Source organism: Barbatula barbatula, assembly GCF_947034865.1.
Source record: "Barbatula barbatula genome assembly, chromosome: 2".
In the NCBI taxonomy this organism is placed as follows: Eukaryota; Metazoa; Chordata; class Actinopteri; order Cypriniformes; family Nemacheilidae; genus Barbatula; species Barbatula barbatula.
The window spans coordinates 24615243-24638356 of record NC_136767.1 but is presented as its reverse complement, the minus strand read 5'-3'; the positions used below and the strand labels follow the sequence as shown (position 1 = coordinate 24638356).

The 23114-nt window shown below is 39.7% G+C and overlaps 3 protein-coding genes across 7 annotated transcripts; 1 reads left to right on the top strand and 2 right to left on the bottom strand.

Annotated features, from left to right (window-relative positions):
• Positions 1-3212: 3212 nt before the first annotated feature.
• Positions 3213-7569, bottom strand: poli (polymerase (DNA directed) iota). 2 transcript variants are annotated; one of them, XM_079484775.1, is made up of 11 exons: positions 7447-7569; positions 7151-7222; positions 6828-6944; positions 6548-6712; positions 6243-6386; positions 5920-6159; positions 5606-5784; positions 5282-5373; positions 5042-5175; positions 4715-4902; positions 3213-4354 (listed from the first exon to the last, which is right to left on the bottom strand). In XM_079484775.1, the coding sequence occupies exons 1-11, from the start codon at positions 7457-7459 to the stop codon at positions 3614-3616; spliced, it is 2085 nt and encodes a 694-aa protein (XP_079340901.1). In that variant the 5' UTR covers positions 7460-7569; the 3' UTR covers positions 3213-3613. The 2 variants fall into 2 exon arrangements, with proteins under 2 accessions (XP_079340901.1, XP_079340902.1); XM_079484776.1 differs by having other exon boundaries at positions 7402-7453.
• Positions 7454-11025, top strand: pgam5 (PGAM family member 5, serine/threonine protein phosphatase, mitochondrial). 2 transcript variants are annotated; one of them, XM_079484799.1, is made up of 6 exons: positions 7454-7964; positions 8208-8380; positions 8784-8909; positions 8997-9085; positions 9425-9558; positions 10056-11025. In XM_079484799.1, the coding sequence occupies exons 1-6, from the start codon at positions 7774-7776 to the stop codon at positions 10204-10206; spliced, it is 864 nt and encodes a 287-aa protein (XP_079340925.1). In that variant the 5' UTR covers positions 7454-7773; the 3' UTR covers positions 10207-11025. The 2 variants fall into 2 exon arrangements, with proteins under 2 accessions (XP_079340925.1, XP_079340926.1); XM_079484800.1 differs by having other exon boundaries at positions 7517-7964; positions 9428-9558; positions 10056-10863.
• ankle2 (ankyrin repeat and LEM domain containing 2) lies at positions 10876-22217 on the bottom strand. 3 transcript variants are annotated; one of them, XM_079484747.1, is made up of 13 exons: positions 21928-22217; positions 20624-21100; positions 20164-20358; positions 19093-19286; positions 18495-18683; positions 17326-17448; positions 16852-16924; positions 16584-16753; positions 16402-16508; positions 16058-16248; positions 14611-15448; positions 13610-13741; positions 10876-12748 (listed from the first exon to the last, which is right to left on the bottom strand). In XM_079484747.1, exons 2-13 carry the CDS (start codon positions 21075-21077, stop codon positions 12520-12522), a joined length of 2895 nt encoding a protein of 964 aa, XP_079340873.1. In that variant the 5' UTR covers positions 21078-21100; positions 21928-22217; the 3' UTR covers positions 10876-12519. The 3 variants fall into 3 exon arrangements, with proteins under 3 accessions (XP_079340873.1, XP_079340871.1, XP_079340872.1); XM_079484745.1 differs by having other exon boundaries at positions 22043-22214; XM_079484746.1 differs by lacking the exon at positions 21928-22217 and adding an exon at positions 21555-21710.
• Between the last annotated feature and the right edge of the window lie 897 nt (positions 22218-23114).

Sequence of the window (23114 nt, the reverse complement as noted above, 5' to 3'; positions counted from 1 at the left end):
TGCAATTGATGTACCAGTGCCCTAACTGCCATGTAAGAACATTCACTTACAACAAATACCTCAGACACCTGCGGTATTTCCATGAAAGTGAGCCACATTTCTTTGTTGTATGTGGACACAGTGGCTGCCTAAAAAGGTACAAAAGAGTAAGTTCTTTACGTATCCATTTTTTTCAGACTCATAAAATCCCAAAGTGTGCCAAGAAAATATCCCCCACATCATTACACCACCACCAGCCTGAACCGTTGATACAAGGCAGGATGGAGCCATGCTTTCATGATGTTGACGCCAAATTCTGACCCTACCATCCGAATTTCACAGCAGAAATCGAGACTCATCAGACCAGGCAACGTTTTTCCAATCTTCTACTGTCCAATATTGGTGAGCCTGTGCGAATTGTAGCCTCAGTTTCCTGTTCTTAGCTGTCAGGAGTGGCACCCGGTGTGGTCTTCTGCTGCTGTAGCCCATCCGCCTCAAGGTTCGACGTGTTGTGCATTCAGAGATGCTCTTCTGCATACCTTTGTTGTAACGAGTGGTTATTTCAGTTACTGTTGCCTTTCTATCAGCTCGAACCAGTCTGGCCATTCTCCTCTGACCTCTGGAATCAACAAGGCATTTTCTCCCACAGAACTGACGCTCACTGGATATTTTCTCTTTTTCGGACCCTTCTCTGTAAACCCTAGAGATGGTTTTGTGTGAAAATCCCAGTAGATAAGCAGTTTCTGAAATACTCAGACCAGCCCGTCTGGCACCAACAACCATGCCACGTTCAAAGTCACTTAAATCACCTTTCTGCCTGATTCTGACGCTCGGTTTGAACTGCAGCAGATCGTCTTAACCATGTCTACATGCCTAAATGCTTTAAGTTGCTGCCATGTGATTGGCTGATTAGAAATGTGCGTTTACGAGCAGTTGGACAGGTGTACATAATAAAGTGGCCGGTGAGTTTAGTATTGTGCCTTATTTAAACATAACATGGCATAGTTGACTGGAACAGGTTATAATGTCATTGATCACTTTAGTATTGACACTTATTTGTTACATTTTATTGACAACCCTCATTTATGACAATTTAACTTCCCTTAATAGGTAGATGCCGGAGAAGATGAACGAAGCATCAAGGAACATCTGTGAGCAATGAAGGTGGAAACTGAGAAGCTTCGACCAAATATAGAGATCAGAAAAGAAAAGTTGGCACTGATTAAATGCTACCAAAGAAATTTTGTGTCCAACCACAGCACAGAGGAGGCTCTCTCTGAGTTCACGTGTTTTAGACTGGCCAAAATAGTAAGTACAGTAGTATATTAATTGGCTCCTTTAATTGAGTTATGGCTATATTTTAATACGTGTCTTTTTTACTTAATCGGAAGCTACTTTGGATTTTGAGAGACCACACATCTGTTGATGTGGACCAACGACTTCTTGCGCAGCTGTCTGTAATGGCACCTCGAGTCCTTGAAGAGTCCCCTGAAAGAGAGATTCAGGCGCAAAATTGAGGACTGTGTAAATGGCAGACTAAAAAAGGTAATTCAATCTGCACTGCTTAGATAGTCTCCCTGCATGTTTCTGTCTGCACAGTAATGAATGTTTAAAAAACTAAACAAGTATTTGGTGAAAGCATCCACCATGTTATGTCAACCTAATGAGGTTATTGTATTTACCTGCACTGTTCAAGTAGGACCCAGGGTTGCTGTTTGAGGTTGAGGTAAGCCATGAACATTTGATTACAGTTTGAAGAACTTATTGCACATTTTTTACATTGAAAACACTGAAATGGAACATTTACACAAGTAGTAAACTTAGTTAGTTATTTACATTCACACTCCACAGAAGTCATCTGCATTGGTTTGGTTCCGATCGGTCGAAAAACCAAGGACTAGTTCGCAAAAGTAGGTTTTTTACATCATCAGCGATAACTCGCAAACCGTTTGCTGGACAGAAGTGGTTCCAGAGGCAAGTTTCCTGTAGCTCAGTGGTAAGAAATAAATTGTATCCTGTATTTATTCTAACTGTATATCCTGCACCTGCTAATTGCACTTCTGGTTAGACCTAAACTACATTTTGTTACACTGTACTTGTATATGTGTAATGACAATAAAGTTGAATCTAATCTAATTTTGTATTGCCTCTGTTTATTCCCTTTATTTAAGCATAGATTTTATTTGCTGCTTAAATGCATAAATTTAAAGGTTTTTAAATCTATGGTGTTTTGATACGATTAAAAAATGTTTTTTAATAAGTGTCATTTATTAAAGCATTTCAACTTGTCTATGGTAGTATCTGGCATTAAAATGAGCCCTATTAGATAAATTAAAACAATATACGACACCTGTTATGGTTCTACCTAGCACCTTTTGATAAATGCTATAACGCTTCTTTATAAGTAGGTGCCATATAGAAGTTCTCCTATGATTATGATCCAGAGAACCATTGTTGGTTCTGTTGAGCACCATTAAGCATAAAGTGCTATATGGCACCTTTAATGGTTCTACATAGCACCATTTGATAAAGGTGCCATATAGCACCATTTAAAATAGGTGCTATATAGCACTAAAAATGGTTCCCCTATGATTACGAGCCAAAGAACCACTTTTAGTGCTATATAGCACCATTTGTTTTTTGTGTGTACAGAGTGTTCAACCGAACCACCATTTCCATTTAAAAAACGTGTTATCTGGGCTTTTTTCAACAGGGGTATTTTAAATGATACTTTACATTTACATTTAGTAATTTAGCAGACGCTTTTATCCAAAGCAACCTACAGAGAGTTCAGGGAGCAATAAGCGATATGTCATACAGGAGTGATAGGTGCTAATACAAACTTAATGGTTTCAACAGAAGCCAGGCCAATACTTTTTTTTTTTTTTTCATGAGTTTACATTTCGTTATATCATTAAAATACGGTAGAATGCCACTTCTATATGCCCGCAATGTACAACATCTGCTAAATTCAACTATTTTATCAACTTTCCCCTTCTCTCTGCTTTAAGTCTCCCAACCGGAAACTGCCTAGGGTTGTGACCGTGAAACGCGGAAGTCAGGCATGCATAGAGCCTATTGGGAAGCAAGGTACCCTTTAAGAAGCAGCTGAAAAGAGGCATTTTCAAAATACAAGTTGTTAAAATGTCTTTTTACACAAAACCCATTTTCAGCCTCTCTAAAGTAAAATAATGTTTAGATTTTTTTTAAGAGAAATGAGTCAGAAAACAAAAACTAAACTTCAAAATTCCGTATTGTAATGTATGTGACGCACAAAACATTATATCAGAAATGCTGATAAGTTTTCTAAAAAGTGAGTGATTATAAAAATGTGTACAGCGTAAGCAGTTTTATTTTCCTGTAACAAAATACAAATAACTTTCATAACATTTTGAAATACTGTTTTCCTTACGAGCTAAAAGTGTTAACATTACTATCATAAAATACATGTACACACATATTATAAAATCCCATTTTCAGCCATTGTGTACAGAACACATATTTAGTTTATTTTCAAAGTGCAATGAATAAAATAATTTTAATAAACAAAGCTATATTTATTTATATTTCTTACACCCTTGAAGCTTTTTATTACACCATTGGCAGGCACTCTAAGAGTTTGTTTAAGGTGTTTTTAGTTGGGTTTGAAATATTTCATTATATTGTTACTTTGTCCGTTTTTAGCAACATGCCTCTTGTCTCTGGAGGTTTTGTGTGACTGCTTTGAAGGGATTTTTAGAACAGGCTTCTGCTGTCTCCATTCTGTCAGTAACTCTCTCTGAACGTCAGCAGGAAGTTGAGAGAACACATAAGGGTCCACGTTCGGAGGAACAGCTGACTGAGGTGCTTCAGGGGCAGGTGGGATATTAAAGCTTTCGGTGGTTTTGTCGGGCTCAAAATGTAATTTCGCAGTGAACTGTGGTGAAGAAAAGGTCTCACTGAGTCCAAGGTTATGAGAAGTTGAATTTCTGTGATCCGCTTGGTCAGCATGTTTGGAAAGTGGGTCGGCTGGTCCATAATTTGGTTGCGGTGAGTTTTCATCTTGAAAACTAGAAATCAGCTCCTTCTGAATGTGTTCAGGTAGGAGTTTGAAGACTTCTGGATCTACGGTTGGAGGCAGTCTGCAACAGTCTCCCTCTTTTGAAACATTGATCATACAAGAAGAATCCTGTGAGTTTATGCTGGTAACATGTGACTGCTCATTACAAAGCAGCTGGGGAGGTGTAGAAGGTTCTGGGATACATTTTTGTGATTCTTGGGTCAGGGATGTTGCTGTGTATTTCAACATGCTGTTCCATATTTTCTTTTCTTTTTGGAAAACATCGGCCTGGGTGAAGTGAGAACTTCCAGCCGACTCATAGAGATCCGGTTCCGCCTGGTGACAAGGACAAAACGTTTTTTTTTGTTTTCAAGTTATATTCATTAATAGCAAACCAGAAATAAGGATATAAAGAATATAAAGAAATGTAGCCACATCTGTAACTACTATATTAATAATTAACAAATAAATGGTGCATTCATTCCTTTCCAAAACCTAAACAGAATCAAACTCTATTTAATCGCTCTCTTTATTAAAGTCAATTACATCTATGAGCTTATAATAAGCTCTGATGACTATAGAAAAGCAGAAGGCCCAAGCAACACATCAGCTTTTAAATGTGACCATAACTCATATTTCTTTGTACAAATAGATTGATATAATAATTTATTCTTTAAAATAACCATACAGTCTCACCTGCAGCTGTGTCGTGGGAGATTTCTGTGTGAAGAAAGAGATGATGGAAGATCTGCTGGATGATTTGGCCTGTAGGTTACTAAAGCAAACGTTGAGCAGGGTGAGATGGAACGGCTCACGTGGGTCCACCATTTTATGAAAGAGTTTCACTGCCATTGAAAGCAACTGTGGCACAGCATCGCTGCTTCCTAATGTAGAAAATATAGTTAAATATGAATCCCCATGTCTCAGTCATCTCACTTCTTAGTTTTAAAATATGTGTGAATATGTTTCACGAGCAATAAGATATTAGACATAATTCTAGCATGCAAAGGAAGATTACTGTACCACATGTGATCTTGAGGCTGGTCTGGTTGGGTATAGGGCACTGCCTGCTCTCTCGATTGAACCAGCGGTTGGTGACCGTGTATTTGCGAATAGTTAGTCTGAACGTGTGCGGCTGCCTGCCGTCTTTGTACATCCTAGACAGAAAGCAAATTTAAAAAACCTTGAATTTACAAAGGCAGGAAAAACACACCAAGCTAAATCGAGTTATGTTATAAATGTTATAATTTAGCATACGATCACCTCTCAGTAAGGCTGGTGAGCAGTTCCTCAGTTTTAATTGTAACTTCTGCTAGCGTGGAAATTTTCTTGAACGAGTCCTCATCGCTGAGAGACTGAAATGAATCATTCACATCAACTGAGTTTGGGAATTATGTGCACCACAGTATTAACACTATGTGTGATTTCGAGCTGAGAAACATTGCTATGGATAAATGGTTTACTTGGATAAAAACCTCTGACGAGAAAAACAGGATGATCTGAAGATATTCGGGAAAATGTTGGGAACCCATTCAAAAGTTAAAATACACCTGTTAAATTCATATGGTAGTCACATATGGAGAATACCTGAGGAGGACCTGCTGGAGTGACTGGAGAGTCATCCATGCCACAGGCGAGATTCTGAATCCTTTTAGCAATCACTTCCCCAAACTCCTTGACCAGCTCATGCAGAGGGTATAACTGCAGATCCCTCACACTGACCAGACCCATAGTCTTCAACTTCTCACCTGTTCTGTACCCAATTCCTGTGAATACAACCAATGCAGTGAGACAACACAGATTTGGATACATGCTATTCATTTGCATTGCTATGCATGAACTCCTGTGTCCTTACATTTATATCTCATGTACCGACAGACACAGGTAGCCGAACATCTTACCAGGCACTCTACGCAGTCCTGTCAGGCTGCTCATGAGCTCAGCAGTGCTGTATGGCAGAAGCGTGGTCTGCTGGTTGGGTTTAAAGGTGCCTGATACCAGCTTGGCCAGGAGTTTGTTGTTGGCGATGCCAGCGCAGCCAGTTAGCCCCAACGTGTTGAAAATAGCTTGTCTCAGCTCAGCTGCTATCATAGAGCCGATAACCAACCTGCAGTTCTCCTCATCGACCGCCACATCTGAGGCTGAGAGGAGAGTGACATCACTTCCTATCCAAAGCCCCTTCCAATAAATTTTCAACAAAGTGTTTGAAGTTAGGACAACTTACAGTCATGTTTGTAAATGTGACCGCTGAAAGTGAGATCTGAAACATTGATCTCCTGCCGTCTTTTCTCTACCATTTCTGTCACGTCCATGAAGTTTTCATCAAAGCCAAGCCTCTCCACCATGGGGCAGTATGACATCAGAAGCTCTGGTGCAATAAAATAAAAGTCTGGTCAAATTTGAACAGAGATATTTTTGGTGTACTGAGATAAACTTACCTTTAAATGATAAATAATAAATCTATAAAGCAAAGCAAAACTATATTTAACGAAAGATAAACCAATTCTCATTGATGCGTGACTGATTTACCTGTGACTTTATAGGACGTCTCTCTGTAATGGGTAAGATCTTCTCCCTTCACCAGCACTAGCTGAGGGCATTTCTTTACTGCATCAGTAACAGACATCAACTTTGTCAAACCTTGCTCTCTTGCCACATAATTACAGGTCACAATAATGTATTTCTGTTGTATGCCTGAAAAAGATACATACAGAAGAGAGATTATCACAATGCATATATGTTATATGACGGAGACACTAGACCAGATTTCTCCAGAGAACATTTTCATTAGAAAAAAAATGTTTTTTACCCAGAGGCTTGTTTCGAAGGGCTGGATTACGGATCATCTCAACTTGTGCATAGAAACAGTCCAAATCAAAGTGCAAGATTACTCTAGGAGACACGGCTGTTGATCTTTCAGTGAGTCCTAAATGATAAGTCACAAATGGTCAGTGGCTGGTCCCCACAATAACATTGATCTGTGATTAGACACTAAACTGGTAAATACAAACAGGGTCTGCACACAGATACATACATGCACTGTCTAAACACGTCAATGATATAAGCTAATGTTATATTTAAAGTGTATAAATTACATGCATGCATATATGCAATATCTATTTGTGAACCCACCTGTCTCCAGCATGTCGGACTCTAAACTGCGGTCCCAGTCATTTTCATTCTCCTCGTCCGTGTCCATCTTCACTACACTACAGTCAAACATGGAAATGTACAAAGAAAACTACAAAACACTTAAGCGAAACATGTCGCCAGCAAGATCAAATTCACTGCAAAGCGGCAACTGTGCCACCTATTGGTCTGGCGCGAAACGCAGAAAAATATTAATTTATGCAAATTAGTGAAATTATTATACTATGAAATACATTTTAATTGATTAGACAAGCGTTTTATCCAGTGTGTGTGTTTACCAAGAGAACCCATAATATGCGTTGACACGTGAAGGACCTTTATTTTGAAAGGCAATTATACGCATGCGTCTTGTTCTAGTTTCGTTCTTCACGTGTCGAGTAGTGACTCTGGTCTGCTGCCGGAAGTTCAATTGACGTTAAAAGCCGTATTAGCGAAGTTCTGCATACGATCACGCATTTGTCATGACTGCACATCACTGACGGGTCATTACTCGGTTGTAGGTATTTTAAAAGGAGAAGGCGGTCTAAGTTCACCAGCAGAGACACCCATTGTGCGTCACGGCTCTAGGGACTTTTACGGTAGCTTGCGTTCTTCACGCTTGAATCATGTCGTTTCGGAGGGCTTTTCGGTTGGCATGCGGGATCGCGGGGGGATCCGCGGCGCTGGTGTGCGCGGCGGTCGCGGCAGACACGCACGGATTCTTTGGAGAGCCCCGCCGGTTCAGACAGACTGTCGTGAATGCAGCGCAGCCCCCGACATGGCCCAGTGTGAGCGGTTGGGATAGTAATTGGGATAAGTAAGAAATATGGGATTTATGATGTCATAATGATATAACGTTAATATTAAAATCGTGCAACCATAAAGTGTCGTTTGCAATTCTAAGGCACCACTCGTCTCACTGGCTACAGAGATTCCTCCTTTGAGTATAAAAGTCTACTTCATTTATTTGTAAATCAATTTCAACGTTAAAATATGTTTTAGAACAAAAGATTGGCTCATAATGGGCATTTCTATGTAAATAAATTCTTGTTTTATGCAGACGTGACCCTTCCACTATGGTGAACGGGAGGAGAAAGGAGAGCGCCGGTGACAATGGAAGTCAAGACGTGGAGAACAACAAACCCAAAGCCACACGCCACATCTTCCTCATCCGACACTCTCAGTACAACCTCAGTGGGAATGGAGACAAAGAAAGAGTTCTCACTCCTTTAGGTACAAAATGACTGTCCTTTATGATTTGAAATGATATAATGAGAGACTGTTAAGGTGGACAGATCACGGTACATCCCAATCAGAAACCCTGGATGGCCAGAGATGTCCAGCGCCTGCTACGGGAGAGAAACACCCCCCTGCCCACAGCCACCCCCCATGACTACAGTCCAGTGGCATTATGAGAGACAAGCTGGGCACATCCTTTCCAGTCTTCCATCTGCCGTTGATGTACACCTGTTTCCATACAAAACTAACAGATCCACAGAAGATGCTTTAATTTATTTCATATCTACTTTCTTTGTTCTTTCACTGAAGCATTTGCATTCAATTTTGTTGTACTATGTACAGAGCCGTAGTCCACAAATGGTGCATCAGTTTGCTTTGGTTTCTGTCTTCACTGCAGGCCGAGAACAGGCTGAGTTCTTAGGACAGAGATTAGCATCACTGGGACTGGAATATGATGTGCTTATCCACTCCTCTATGACCAGAGCTACAGAGACGGCCAACATCATCAGCAAATACCTACCAGGTACAGACTCTACGGGATTAAATAAATGTGAAGCCTAATAAAGAAAGAGCAGTTTATTTGAGATGTGTATCTATGTATGTGTTTTAGGCGTGGAGCTCACAAGTTGTGATTTACTGCGAGAGGGTGCGCCCATAGAGCCAGTGCCACCTATCACCCACTGGAAACCTGAGGCTGTGGTCAGTGCAAACTCGATGTGTTTATAACAGTCCAGAAAAACCTTCATTCTGCTCATTAGAAGTCTGTTGGTCTCCACTTTTTAAAGGCTGATTGGTCTTCGGTTCAGTCTTGTTTTTGAGCGCCATAGCTGAACGCGTAGGTAAGGTTACTTTGATTCTGCTGGCGTTCAAAAGGCCACAACAAAACCAGCCCAAGGTTCTTGAACAAACATTAAATGCTAAATTCGGCATTTAGTTCTAGTGCTGGTGGTCTTTTATCCAGCACTGAGTACTGCGAAGTTTGTGTCTGATGGAGAACGTCTAAGTTTGGTAGTTGTGAAACTCTTTTTCCGGTTTCAGCAGTACCACGAGGATGGCGCGCGGATCGAGGCGGCGTTCCGTCGGTACATCCACAGAGCTGACGCCAAGCAGAAGGAAGACAGCTACGAGATTATCGTCTGTCACGCTAATGTCATCCGCTATTTCGTGTGCAGGTTTGTATTCGTTGGTGCAGTATTGGTAATATTACTCTGTATAATATACAATAGTACCGTAGTGTAAATGTAAGTATGCCTTTGTTACTTTGTATTGTATGTACAGTATTGTGCAAATGGAACATCACCAATTAAGAGGATGTCTTTGCTTTGGAGTTTACTTTAATATTAATTATATATGTGACTTAAAACTTTTGCATGGTAGTATATGGTTCCAAAAGTTGCAGTCATGATTAAGAATATTTGAAGTTTGAGTTTGGTTGCAAAATGAGAAGACAGCTCTGTATGCAAAAATACAGCCAAGTAACACAATAAAAATATAACAATAAAAAAACATGATTTTTGAAAAATGAAAACAAACTCTTCATTTGTAATATTGTAAGCAGGTGCAAACATCAAACATGTGTTTTGTGCAACAAAACAATATTTCACTCTTTGTAACAGGTCAAGGAAATATCAGACGGAGAATGTAACGTACGTAAATGTGTTTGTTCCAGGGCTTTGCAGTTTCCTCCAGAGGGTTGGCTGAGGATAGGGCTGAACAATGGCAGCATCACATGGCTCACGATTCGTCCTAGCGGGCGAGTTTCTCTCAGAGCTCTTGGAGACTCCGGCTTCATGCCTCCAGATAAACTCACCCGGACTTGACCCACGTGACCTCAATACAGCCGAGAGCTAAAGTGACAACAGCTGTGAGAGTTGCAATGTATTTTAATTTCTTAAAATGTTTCTGCTTAAATGTTTTCCAAAAAGTTTGTTTTCTTTTTAGTCAAAAAAATCCAGAAATTGAAATGAGTCAATTGGCAAATCATAGCAAGTAATCTCCACATCGATGCTATTTTAAAGAACATAACTCCTAATTTCAGTCATTTTCATTCTGCCATTTTGTTGCTATGAACTTCAGTTGTCCACAACTGTCTTGAGTGTAATTATTTAGTTTCTTATTTGAATTAAGCAAGTGATGAGATATTGATATACTGTTTGCCGTGAACACTCCTGTGACATGATGCATCAACTGTAACCGTGATGGGAAGACGGTATTAACAAGCAAGTGTACTTTTGTTTATAATTCTTCCCTTTACACTTCTAAAAACCTTGTGGCATATTTTGCAGTTAATGCCTTAAGCACTGAATTATGAATGTTTTTAAAGGAAATATGTTCATTAACTAAAGATGTGAGAATCCTGCCAGAAGGTTCAAGATTATGTATTTGGACATTTGTGGCAGTAAAATTTCTTCATTTAGGTGTTTGTCGCCAGACTATTTACATGTAATAAAGTGTTTTTGCATTAAGTGAAAGCTTGGGTTGTCTTGGTAAGAGAAAGAAAGTACAGTTACAAGACTGTTCACTTTATTTATTCGTTCATCAATAGAACATGAAATACTCTTCTTTGACGTGTACCGTAATAAAATAGGACTAAAAACTCATGCAACAAAAGGCAGGAAAACCTAAATAAATTGGATGGCAACAAAAAACAGAAACTCCATTTCAGTACACGGGTGTTGGCACTACAAAGCATTAAGTAACAAAAAGTAAGGCTGGCATTAAACACAACTGTAAACCATTTCTCTTACAATCTTGTTTAAGAGGTATTCAGACACTGCATATGCCAATGCTGTACCGTGTTTTATACTAAGAAAAATCTATTTAGCTTGTGTGTGTGTGTGGCCGGAGCATGTTTGACACATCACGGTCCCTTCAAACCAGACTATTATCAAAGGCACTAAAGCTTTACAAAGCAAAGATCAACTGGCCAGCACGACACACAAACAAATTCAATGTTAATGTACCATGATGGATGTAGAACATCTACATGACTGTCTAATTTCTAAAACTGACATGTAACTTTGATTCTAGTTTGTTACCATATCTTTAAACAAAGCAAATAAGAGAATTACATGATTTAGATGCAGGATTTAAATATCAGACATTACTTATGGGATGAAAGACGGTCTTCTGACATTTATGATCACATTATGGTGCATTTACAACACTCAGGATACACAATCATGGATGTCATTGTGACATTTACACAAGTCAGTATATCAACTCACCATCCACATTACCAATCACTTTGTGTGTTTACATGTGGCACATCTCACAATACACTGATACTTTTCAACAAACCATTTCTCATCTGCTGGTCAAAATGAACAGCATCAAAATCCATAAAGGTGAATTAAGTGCAAAACAAACATGTAATGAGAAATTATCACATTTATTGAACTTAAAAAAAGGGGAATATTTCACATTCCTTTCTTTATAGATCTCTTTTATATTTTACCCCAACATATAAGGCTGCTATTAACAATGCATAAATGAACACTTGCTTACAAGTTGTGACATTTCACTCGGTCTAGTTTTTAGAAATTTAAGGACATTCCCCAATTAAAGAATAAAAATTACATATAGAAGTCGATTTACTTTTTCTCATTAAAAACAATGCCATACCCATTAATAATGAGTACTTGTTGTGCTACTGACAATGAACTAACAAATATAATTAAATAATTTACTTCATTAAAAAAAGTATTCAATTAACTCTGGGTTACTGTGTTTATTTACCCAATTTACTTTCCATTAAATCCACAGATAAATCTCCCAAGCATACATACACACAGATAAGAAAGAAACTAGAAAACAAAGATCATCACAGGACACGGGAGAACTGAATATACACGTCTTGATTCACGAACCCCTGGGGGATGTGCATATAGTTGTGTTCAACACTAGAACCCGAAGCAAACTGAAAGACACCCCCCGTTGTGAAATTGTACCTGCACAAGAGCCCAGCACGAGCCGATCCGAATCTCTCTCCAGCTTCCATCTTGACATCTTTGACCTCTGCTGCATTGCATCCTTTCAAACAGGCCACACTGTACTTGGTTATGTTTGTTATTTTAGGCAGTTACTAGTTGGTGGAAATTCCGGGTGAGGTTGGACATTTCGAGGAGTGTTTGTTAAATGAGGGCGTCGCCAAAATGTTTGAGGCGGATGCGTTGGATGTAGCTTACAGGGCTATAGTTTGAATGGGCGGGGCTGTAGCGTCCAGGGCTGCAGAAGTCCGGAGAACCCACGTGACGGGCCGGGCTAAAACGGCTCGCGGGGGACATCAAACTGCTTGCTGGGGATCCAGGGGTTACAGGGTGAGCCCTGAAATGACTTTTGCATACAGCGGGAGTCTGCCAGCTGTAAATTTACCGAAAACATAAAGGCTCTTACTAAACACGTTTGCATGATCACACAGAAAATGTATGTGTCTTAGGGTGCTTTCACACTTGGGTCCTCTTTTGAAGAACCGAGTTCTTTTTATGTTCATACTGTCTCTGTCCCTGAAAGAGGACTCCGATCCTTTTTAGTCTACTCAAGCAGTAATGGGGACTCCGACCTTTTTTGGGGACTGATCCATAGGAACATTTATCATGGTTTTATTATAGTAAATATAGTTTAAATTAAGATATAGTAAACGTTAGCAGTTAGTAAGAGTTTGTGCACTGTAAAAAGGGACTGACTGGCAAATTAATCGAGATCATGTGTATTAAAAACAGACAAATGTGTGCAATGAATAAACAGACCCCTGCATTCCAGCCGGAGCCTGACAAATATGGCCGGACAGTTTATTAAAACGCGAGCCGGGCATCGTGCCTTTTTTGGTTCGCTTTCAAGGGGTCTGAGATCTTTGCAGTGTTCTCATATGGGCCAAAAACCCAGCGAAACCGTGCTCAGACCCCTGATAACAGGGTTTTCATGCTCTTAAAATTGTTATCAGTGAACATTTGCATATGAAGTAATATGAATACAGTCCAGCGGAGTAATGGAACTAGGGTTCGGATCAGGCAATCTAACTAAATGTGAAACCACCCTAAAACGACTCTGACAGCCAATCAAAACCCACTTGAATTTTAAGACCTTGTAACTTTATCGTCTGTTAGTGTTGATGTTAATATAGTTATCATTATAGGTTTTATACAAACGTGCAAAAAATGTAAAAGCCAAATTTAGGGCCCGTGTGAATTGTGGTAAAAATGCGTGGTTCACTGATAAACTTACCTTTGCATTTCTGACTGAGAGTATGTCTGAACTGTGCTCTTCCATTTGTGAATGCTGGGATGCTTCGAAGGGTCAACATCTGTTGTTCCTAAAGCCAACAAAACCTCTCGGTCCAACTTAGTGGGCGAATCTCTGAAAAGGGAAAGAAAAATAGATAAAAATTACTTTTATATTGCAGCAGCTGTCACACAAATCCATAATGTATGTGTGCAATGTGGGGTAAATTGGGACACGATAATAGATTTTCCCTTTGAGGTTATTGCTGTAATGATATTATAGCTATATGTTTTTTTATTAACAAAATACCATGTTAAAATCATCTTAAAAAAATACTTTGGACAACAGATCACACTAAAATGTGAGGGTAAGGATTAGAGAGAGCGTTTCTGAATCTGTAACCATTGTGGGTCTTAAAACAAAACTTTAAATAGGTGCTAAATTATTTACGATATTATCATATGTTTAGAGTTCACACGATGTCAATAACATTAATATCATGACAATATCTCCCATATATATATATATATATTAGGGATGTAAGGAATCACCATGAGCCCATTGAAAATCGATTATCATATGTGACCATTCAAATCGGTTGAGACTTAAAAGAATCGCAGTTCATGTTTTGAACAGCAGGGGCAAACTTTGTAAAGTGGATATGCTGATATTTCTTTAAAATGTTAAAGTTAGGAAAAGCAAAGACAAAGTCTTAGTTTGTTTATATTAAAGAGACTTCTGTAATAATGTTTTTTTTTGTTTTAAAACTGCAATGTAGTTATTTAACATAAAATATGACAATGTGCAACATTAGAGAAATAATAAAAGGGCAGTTTTTCATTGTAAATCAGCATTGTGAAAATATACTTAAGAGACATATTAATATTGTATCAATACTATTGATACCGTGAATGATTTGATTTAAAAATGTGATATTTTCATATATTTAATGACCTGAAATCCTTACTTTTCAAGTATTACAGGGATGAACATAAGCCTCTCACCCTTCGATATAAAGTATTTTCGTCACTTTGGGAGGAGTCCTCCATATGAAGTTCTGAGAACTATCTAGAGATCTATATGAGCTGGAAGATCCTGATGAGCTGAGGTCTCTCCCCCCATGATCCCATGACTTTGATCTGGCACAGATAGGTCGCTCAACCCCCGGCGACTTTTGGTTAAGAAAATCTAGCCTCTCACTGGCCAGAAAGTATTCTCCCGAACTCGCACTGGACCTGGCATCGTCCTCATTTCTGTTCTCCACTCCATCCTTCTCCACTGTTCGTAAAAGAGACGTCCTGCCTTTTTCAAACACAGAGTCATCTTCAGACGACAACGAGAGGCGGCCCAACCCAGACGTGAGTTCTGTGGGTTGGGCGTCCCTGTGACGTTTTCCCCCGCTTCTTCTCCTCTCCCTGTTGGTCCGGTCTAGATCGTCGTGCAGGGACATCCTTTCAAACTCCGCCATTAGATTTGAGATGGGGGACAGCATACAGGAATTGGAGGCACCACAGATACGAGGGGACATTTTGTCCCCGTTCGGAGTCCTGTCTCCAGGGCCATGCTCACACAGGCCGTTTTTACTGCTTGAAATTAAAGATTTCTCAGAGAGCAGAAGATCCTGCTCCGCCGCCGCCTCTATGAGATCAGCGTTGTGAGAGACGGGCAGGATGTGAAACTCTATTCCCCCTACCGCCCCCTGCAGGCCGTCTTTAGAGCAGACGGAAGAGATGCTGGTGAGAGCTGCGTTTTGCCTGTTTTTGATCTCTTCTAGACTGATGTCATCACTCTCATCCAGAAATGCCCCAACGGAGATGGAGTTACAGAACTTTTTGAGTTTCCCTGAAGTGTAAGAAGAACGTCGGATGAAAAACAGGATTTTTCACATGATATTCACAATGATTACTCCCTCTCCAGTCCACATAAGCATTAAAACACATTATGAATATCGTGATGTCACAACCAGAAGCACCTGAACATATTATTATCGGTTTGCATATTATTAATAACCATTTTGATACTGTTGTGACGTGACATATAAAGATACAATTTATTTTATGTATTTGTCTAGTACTACATGTTGAGCTGCCAATACACGATGTATACTATCTAACTATATAACGTTTATTTTTGAACGTTTAATTTTTGAATGTAAACATTGAATGTTGTAAATTCTATAACAAGTTACTCAATTTTACAGTTTTGGAAATAAATCTGTTATTTGAATTTTGTTAAAAAAATTCTACAAAAATATTGTGATGCTGTATCTGGTAATTTATAAACTGTGTGAAGACTGTACTGTTACACGCTTACCATTAACTTGCTACTGTACCTTTTATGTTTAATCCAGAGGGTCAAAATGAACATACAAAATAAAATATCTGTTCTTATGAAAGAAACTTTGACTAACATACGCTTTAGAAGAATTTTTGTTACAATCAGAAGACAAACCTGGGGACGGGGTTTTAAACCTGTTGCTAGTTTCGTTCTCTCCCGCCTCCTCATGAGCGCGCTCCCTGAAGTCCTTTTTACTGAGATACTCTTCAAGTGCTTTCAGACCTTCCGCAGATGACAGATCGACAAAACTGTCCAGGAAATCCCAGTATTCTGCCCACGGGTGACCAAGCTCATGGGCCAGATCTCTGTAAACATAACAGTAAACAAGGGGTTTTCATCAAAGCTCAATCACTTCTAAAGTGTGAAAATTAACTCAAATTTAAATAACTCATACACAATATAAGTGTTTGATCATTGAAATTATTTCTAGCTTTCTATACTTGTAGGATAGCACTAACCGGCCAACTCTTTCTGCACCGCGGTCAGGGTCTGACTTTAAAATGTTGTGGTAATTATCTGCTCGTTCTCTTGGAGGGGTCTTCCACGCCCGTCTGAACTCATCAGCCTAAAACAACAATGTTTTTTAATTGTGGAATATAACATCTGCTGACAACTTGTCAAAATCTCACATAAGACTCACTTTAGATGAACTTAAAGGCCCAGCAAAGGCCCTTACTGCCATAACTGGATCCTTTGGGCTTCTGGGTAACCATGGTGATATGTTTTCCATTGGCTCAGGTGACCAAGGAGCTCCAATCACAGGCTGGGAGGAGTTATCTGTGGCTCTCAATAACGGGATGTATAATCGATCTGTGAGCAAGCAGAATTCACATTCACTGTAAGAACATGCAACACAGCTTATTTGTGTAATTAATATAAACTTATGTTTGGACGTACCAAACACTCACCTTCTAAATATTCATTTATCTTCTGCCGGATCTCCTGACATTTACCCTTTTCTTTCATTCTTTCACAAACAACCTAAATGTTGTAAAATGAACGAACAGATGATCGATAACTCGGCATTGATAAAATCTTTAAGAGTACGTAACAAAATGAAGCAGAATCCTGCTATTAAATTCAGTCATCTGCCAGTTCTGCGTGTATGACTGAAAGTGTTGCACAGTTTAACGCTCATGGAGTTGTGTGTGTCTCACTGTATAAGCACATAAACGCATTAACATCATGCCCAGAGTTGGCCTGAGAGTTAATTTCAGGTTCATTTAACTTTAATTTTCACAATTTTAAAAAACTATTGTCACTGAACAACTTACACTGAAAGTGTACATAAACTTAGACGGACACTACATAAACCAAAGTAGTTAAAAATCCGTAGTTATGTACTCTTTAATAAAAATACAAACGTACTGAAGCCAACATACCTCAGAAGGCTTCTGGTTATACTTGTTCTTGCAGGTTTTGTCCATGTCAGGATGAGAACAGAGTATATTTACCACATCTGGGCAGCCGAATTTACACGCAAAGTGGAGGGGCGTCTCGAACCCCTACGAAATACAAAAATACGTTTTATTTGCGCTGCCACAAAATATACCAAGCTGCCTATCATGACAGAAAGCAGGACTCCAGACTAACTTTTTTTACTAGGAGCACTGTAGCCACTGACTTATTATTTTAGGAGCGCAAGCTAGATATTAAGGGGCACACCTTAAATCAGTCTGCAATGCAATTATTAACATTTTACTCCGAAATAACCATTACTGATACTGACAAATAAATTACTTGATGACTAGATTTGGTTCTGCTTATTTAAAAAGAGGCGGAGTCTACAGAGAAGCTTTTTTATTGATTGGTGCTAAATAAAGAGATGTTAATCTGAAATCATTTGAACCCACAGAAATTGTGCATGTCAAAAAGTATAGATTTAATCGTTTACAGTGTTACACATTAAAGCAAAATGAAAGGTCTTGCACAGTAAAATCATCGTACGAACGTAATTGCACAACACACTTTTCACACGTAACGTCAAATGAAACTTAACAAGAGCATTCGCCTGTGGTTCGTTCTTGCTGTGAACGGATGTGAAATGGTCCAGTGCCGTCTCAAGTATTATAGATAAATTACATTTCCTAAACTCCTCCACCGCTTGTTTAGTTTTTAACGTCTGAAATATCAAATCGTTTCGTCCTCGGGCTGAAGAAATACATCACAGCAAAGAACGACTCGTAGAAAATACGCTCACGTTGTGTGTGTATAAACTTGACAATTGATGACATGGGTGACCTGCGTACTGGCGTGCAGTTGACTATCAAATACCAAAACTAGAAGAAATTCCAAATTCGCAGGTCGCACATGCACGAGTATTTGTAAAAAATGCTTGCGCAGTCTCGAAAATTGTCAGCAAAATGCAACTATTTAGTCGCATTCTGGAGCCCTGAAATGGCTGTTTTAAAAGAGTACTAAGCTATAAGTTGTAGGCTAAATAAAATGTTTAACAAAATTTCTGCCAGCGTTAACCTCGCCTCTTCAACCTCGAAACTTCATTTATTTACTAACATTTTCTTTCATTAGATTTTTAAAAGGCTTCACTTACAGCTTTGTCTGGCGTATTGAGATACAGGTCCACAATATATCGGATACGTTTCTGCAGCATGCTGTCCGGGTCGTCCGGGTACATGAGCCGCATGAAATCAGGATTCTCCAGAGTGTCCAACAGAAGCTGGACGATGCCCGGCTGGTTCTCCTTAGCGGCCACATGCATTACATTATACCTGCAGCCCTCCTGCAGGCACACAGAAACATTTAGGAACGTTACAGATATTGTAGTAAACAAGTGGAATAACAGAAGTAAAAATTCAGTTTTTGACCTGATAGTCTCTTATTGGATTTATTTCCCAGGCAGATATCTCAATCATAAAAATGTATAAGATCAAATAAATACTGTAGCTGGAATATTAAATACCTTTTTTTAGATTAATCTGGAAAGACTAAACAGTCAGACTTAGGCTCTTTGATCAGTAGGAATTTCTGCTCGATCTAAAATCACTACGAGATGTTGTGCATTTCAAAAAGCGTGTGTGTAAATCGTTCTTCTTCTGTGTCTCATATTTCGAGATTCAGCGATGTTGCGGCATTTAAGCGTAATTCATATGGAAACCGAGCGCAAGAATTGCAGGATATAACAGCCCTACCTGGACTACAGTTGGGTTGTCTCCGGACCCGATAAGGTATCGTGGGTTACTCCAGACCAGCTCAGAAAAGGCCACCTCATCTCCCTTCTCCACAGCTTTCCTCAGTTTCGCAGTCAAATCTTGCGTCCGAGGGCTCTTAAAACTGTTCGCTTTTTCCCTGTTGATCGTGTCAGATTCTACAAGAGACGTGTGGTCTGGGGAACGGAAAACCGTTCAAGGTAAACCATGGGCCAGTTCTCTAACATTTACATTTAGTCTTTTAGCAGATGCTTTATCCAAAACAATGGAAGCAATTGGAACAACAAGCATGAGTGCAATAGAACTGGTCTCAAATACCCTACCACAGTATACAAAGCTAAGGTTTTTTTATTTATTAATTTTTTTTGATAGAAAGAGTAGAAGATCATAAGTCAGAAAGGATCGGTCAGGTGTTTACAGAAGAGATTCAGCCGATTCTTAAAGATGGCTACAGAATCTGCTGATCTCGTAACAGCGGGCAGATCATTCCACAAATGTGTAACCGACCCAAACAAAGGTATGTGAGAGTGATTATTTCCCTTTTTGGGATGGCAATACAACACGTGGTTCGTTTGTAGAGTAAATCTGCATTATCGAGTGAAGATAAGGGGGTGCCGAACCAATGGTGGTCTTGCAGGCCAAAAGCAGAGTCTTGAATTTGATGTGAGCGACTATAGGGAGCCAATGTAACTTTATGAAGAGAGGAGTGATGTGTGCTCTCTTCTGTTCATTGAAGACCACTCTTGCCACTGCATTCTGGATCATCTGTAGAGGTTTGGTTGTGCAAGCTGGAAGTCCAGCCAGTAGCACATTGCAATAGTCCAGTCTGGACCGAACAAGAGCCTGGACTAGGACTTGCGTAGGAAAGGTCTCATTTTCCTAATATTGTAGAGGATGAATCTACAGGACCGGTTGATGATTGCAACATGATCCGTGAAGTTCAGCTGATCATCGACATGACAACATCTAATTTCTCTATAGCCTAAAATTATACTACTAGTAACTATAATAGAACATACAGTGTGCTTGCATTCAGAAGAGATCTGATCTTACCTTTACCAAACACCAGGCCAGGCTTGATGGGAGAAACACACGGGGTGCTTTTACTAGGTGAGGGGTAGTAATCGCAGATGCCTTTGGCAAACTTCTCAGCGTCCTCGCGGTTGGAGAAAGCCTTAAATCGAGCCCCCTTCATCATTTTAACAGCATGCAAAGCCTCTTTCTTGTCTGAATATACATGAGCTCTCTCTACAGAAGCAATGCAAAGAAGGCAACTGGGTTATAATATTATAACTGGTTCAAACTCACAAACACATTTCAAGCTTATCAAAACAGATGTCCAGTATTAGGGTTTAAAAGCTATTACATAATTTGATAATGGTATAAAGAGAGAGATCACCAACACGATGTCCATCGCAACACTAGGGTTAGGGGTTCGACTCATACCTCTTAAGTCCGTGGCATATGCATTAAAAGCAAAAGCCCTTTAATGTAAAGGTAAACGCCTTCTTACCATTCCTAGCCAGCACATCTTCCCATAAAGGACACACCCCGTAGAAAAAAGTGGGTGACATCTGTGCCGTTTTCGAGGGAGTCTGTGCTTCAGACTTTGAGTTCTCCAAGTAAGATGCACACACCGATCCAGTCGACTCCATCAGACCCTCCTCCTCTGGGGGGTTAAGACCCAAACCGTACCCAAAATCGCCATCCGGATCCGAGGCTGCCGACGTGGCACCGGGTGGATGTTTGGCTGGCGTGTCACTCCCAGAATCGGCCGTCCCCACAGAGGCACCATTACTGTCAGGTTTGGTCACTCCAGCGTTCTCCAACAAAGCCCGGGCCAGCTTGCGCTCAAATACGGCTCTTGTGGTGGCAGTGATCGGGCCACACTTCAGGTTGGCTTTGAGGAACTCCTCCCGCAGCTCGTCGGAGCTCAGACCTTTCAACCTGCTCAGTACCATGTCCATGCTTCCGCTGCTACGGTAACCCACTGCAACACACACATTTGTGGAAAAACAGGATTGAGTTACAACACCTGGACGTAAATGTACAAATGCTATAAAAGCAATGGGATGTTGGCAGGATCTTGATGTAACGACACACAAATGGTTCCGGCCTACAATCGTCGGGCTCGTGAGAAATCCTTTACTTCGAGGTGACGTCACGCCGTCACTGCCACGACGCGTCACAACAGCGGTAGACTGACAGCGTCGATCTCCCCGGTATTGTTCAAAAACGCATGTGCATTAAGTGAATGGTAGGAATAAACTCTTCTCGAAGTCATCATCTGCACATATTCACGACATTCAAAAGTTTACCGAAACCGACTAGTCACGCCCAAACTGTCATCCGTGCCGTGTTTTGTCTGCATGTTCCACGAGCGTGATTAAAGGTGATGAGAAACGTCAAAAGAAAACGTCATCCGTCATTTCGGCGGCACTTACCATCTATCAGCTGAACGGCGATGCCATGTGTGGCGTGAACGCGCGTGTGCGATCAATTCAACGTTTATATGATTTACATTAGCTCAGACGCTCTGGAAGGGTCGCGTTGTTTACAGCTCGGTTTGCGCATGCGTGCGGCACACTTTGTACCTGCGCAGTGGCGCGGGCTGGGTTCATGTGTTTTAAAGGTGTAAGCCGGGTAAAGAGGCCGATCAACTCTCCTAAAAGCACATTCAGAATCAGCCATTTAATCATGACACCCCACAAATAGTAAACAACTAAGCCAACTCATGATTTCTTTATATGATATTTAACAATGACATAGAACTAAAGCGAGTTACAACCAAACCTGTCAAGTCAATCTGAGTTTTACCTTTGCTTCTGCAAGCAAATATACGAAGAGCGCTGGAGAAGAGATGCAAACCAGGAGCTCTTTACGTTACATGTTTAGTTTCCATGCATGTTCCAGAACAAGAAGTAAAACTCACAATGGTACATAAAGAGACTCTTTCCATAAAAGATAACGGTACAGAAAATGATTATTGGAGTTCATCGGTATCACAGCCGTTATTTCAGTTTAACGTTTTAACAAAACGTGCTTCCCGGAAGTGTGTTTCTTACTCGGTTGTTACTCCTTGTTGGCGTTTGAAAGGGTTAAGCAGCGCTCCCAGTGGTCGCCTCCTGTATTTATTACACAATGTCATATTAAATTGTGTCTATGTATTTTTAAAACCATTTTAATGTCAACAAGAGAACAAAGAGGGGAATGCAATAGAAAAATGATGCTTCTGAGACCGGTTGGCAGGTCACTAAAGTAAAGAAAAGAATTGTAAACATGTAATATGTTGTAAAAATAAGAATATTTATACGTAAGCAATAAAGGCTAGACTGTAGGAAATGAGGAAACATTGTCAAATATCTTACTATGATATTACACGTACTATGACTAGTTTTAGTGCAGCCAATGAAATAATGTATACACTGTGAAAAAAAGGTCAGGGTGTATGGCTCATACTAAAGCTTTAACATCCACAGAAAGTTTGACTACAAAAAGTTGAGAAATTATGGCATTGCTGGAAAGATCCATTTTACCTTTTGTATAGTGTAACAGAACATAGCCTATGTATTACGAATAATAATGTCAATAGCTTACATGTATTTTATGACCGGGAGAGAGCATCTTCAAAGTTTGCCTGTACAGAAGTTTATTCATTAAAAAAAAATTTCCTAAAGATTTAATAATTTTATAAGCCACTAATCTGTATCTGCAAAACAGAATATAGAAAGGGAGGCAACAAGTATTCATCTTACAGAATGATTTATATTTTACACACAATTATGCAAAAGTCCATAAAAGCAAGCTTTTACAAGTTGAACATTTTCTTTGAAACGTTGAACAGAAACTCGTGCGTTTAACTGTCAGTGCAGTATATTTTCAATTAATTTAAGACCCTTCCTTTTGTTGAATATGCATACCTCCTTTTAAAATGAATGTACATGTTAGCATGTAAAGCTTGATTTCCCAAAGTGTCTAAATCCTTTATAGCAGTTTAAACATTA

Excerpts from the sequence above, each read along its gene's own strand:
- poli (XM_079484775.1), bottom strand. Across the intron at positions 6,387-6,547 it reads GACGTCCTATAAAGTCACAG|AGCTTCTGATGTCATACTGC; the intron begins GTAAATCAGTCA and ends TTATTGCACCAG. Across the intron at positions 6,160-6,242 it reads TCACATTTACAAACATGACT|CCTCAGATGTGGCGGTCGAT; the intron begins GTAAGTTGTCCT and ends CTCTCCTCTCAG.
- pgam5 (XM_079484799.1), top strand. The coding sequence starts at position 7,774 with ATGTCGTTTCGGAGGGCTTTTCGGTTGGCATGCGGGATCGCGGGGGGA. Across the intron at positions 7,965-8,207 it reads TGGGATAGTAATTGGGATAA|ACGTGACCCTTCCACTATGG; the intron begins GTAAGAAATATG and ends TGTTTTATGCAG. Across the intron at positions 8,910-8,996 it reads CATCAGCAAATACCTACCAG|GCGTGGAGCTCACAAGTTGT; the intron begins GTACAGACTCTA and ends TATGTGTTTTAG.
- ankle2 (XM_079484745.1), bottom strand. Across the intron at positions 16,249-16,401 it reads GGTGCAGAAAGAGTTGGCCG|AGATCTGGCCCATGAGCTTG; the intron begins GTTAGTGCTATC and ends TTATGTTTACAG. Across the intron at positions 15,449-16,057 it reads GTTTAAAACCCCGTCCCCAG|GGAAACTCAAAAAGTTCTGT; the intron begins GTTTGTCTTCTG and ends CTTACACTTCAG.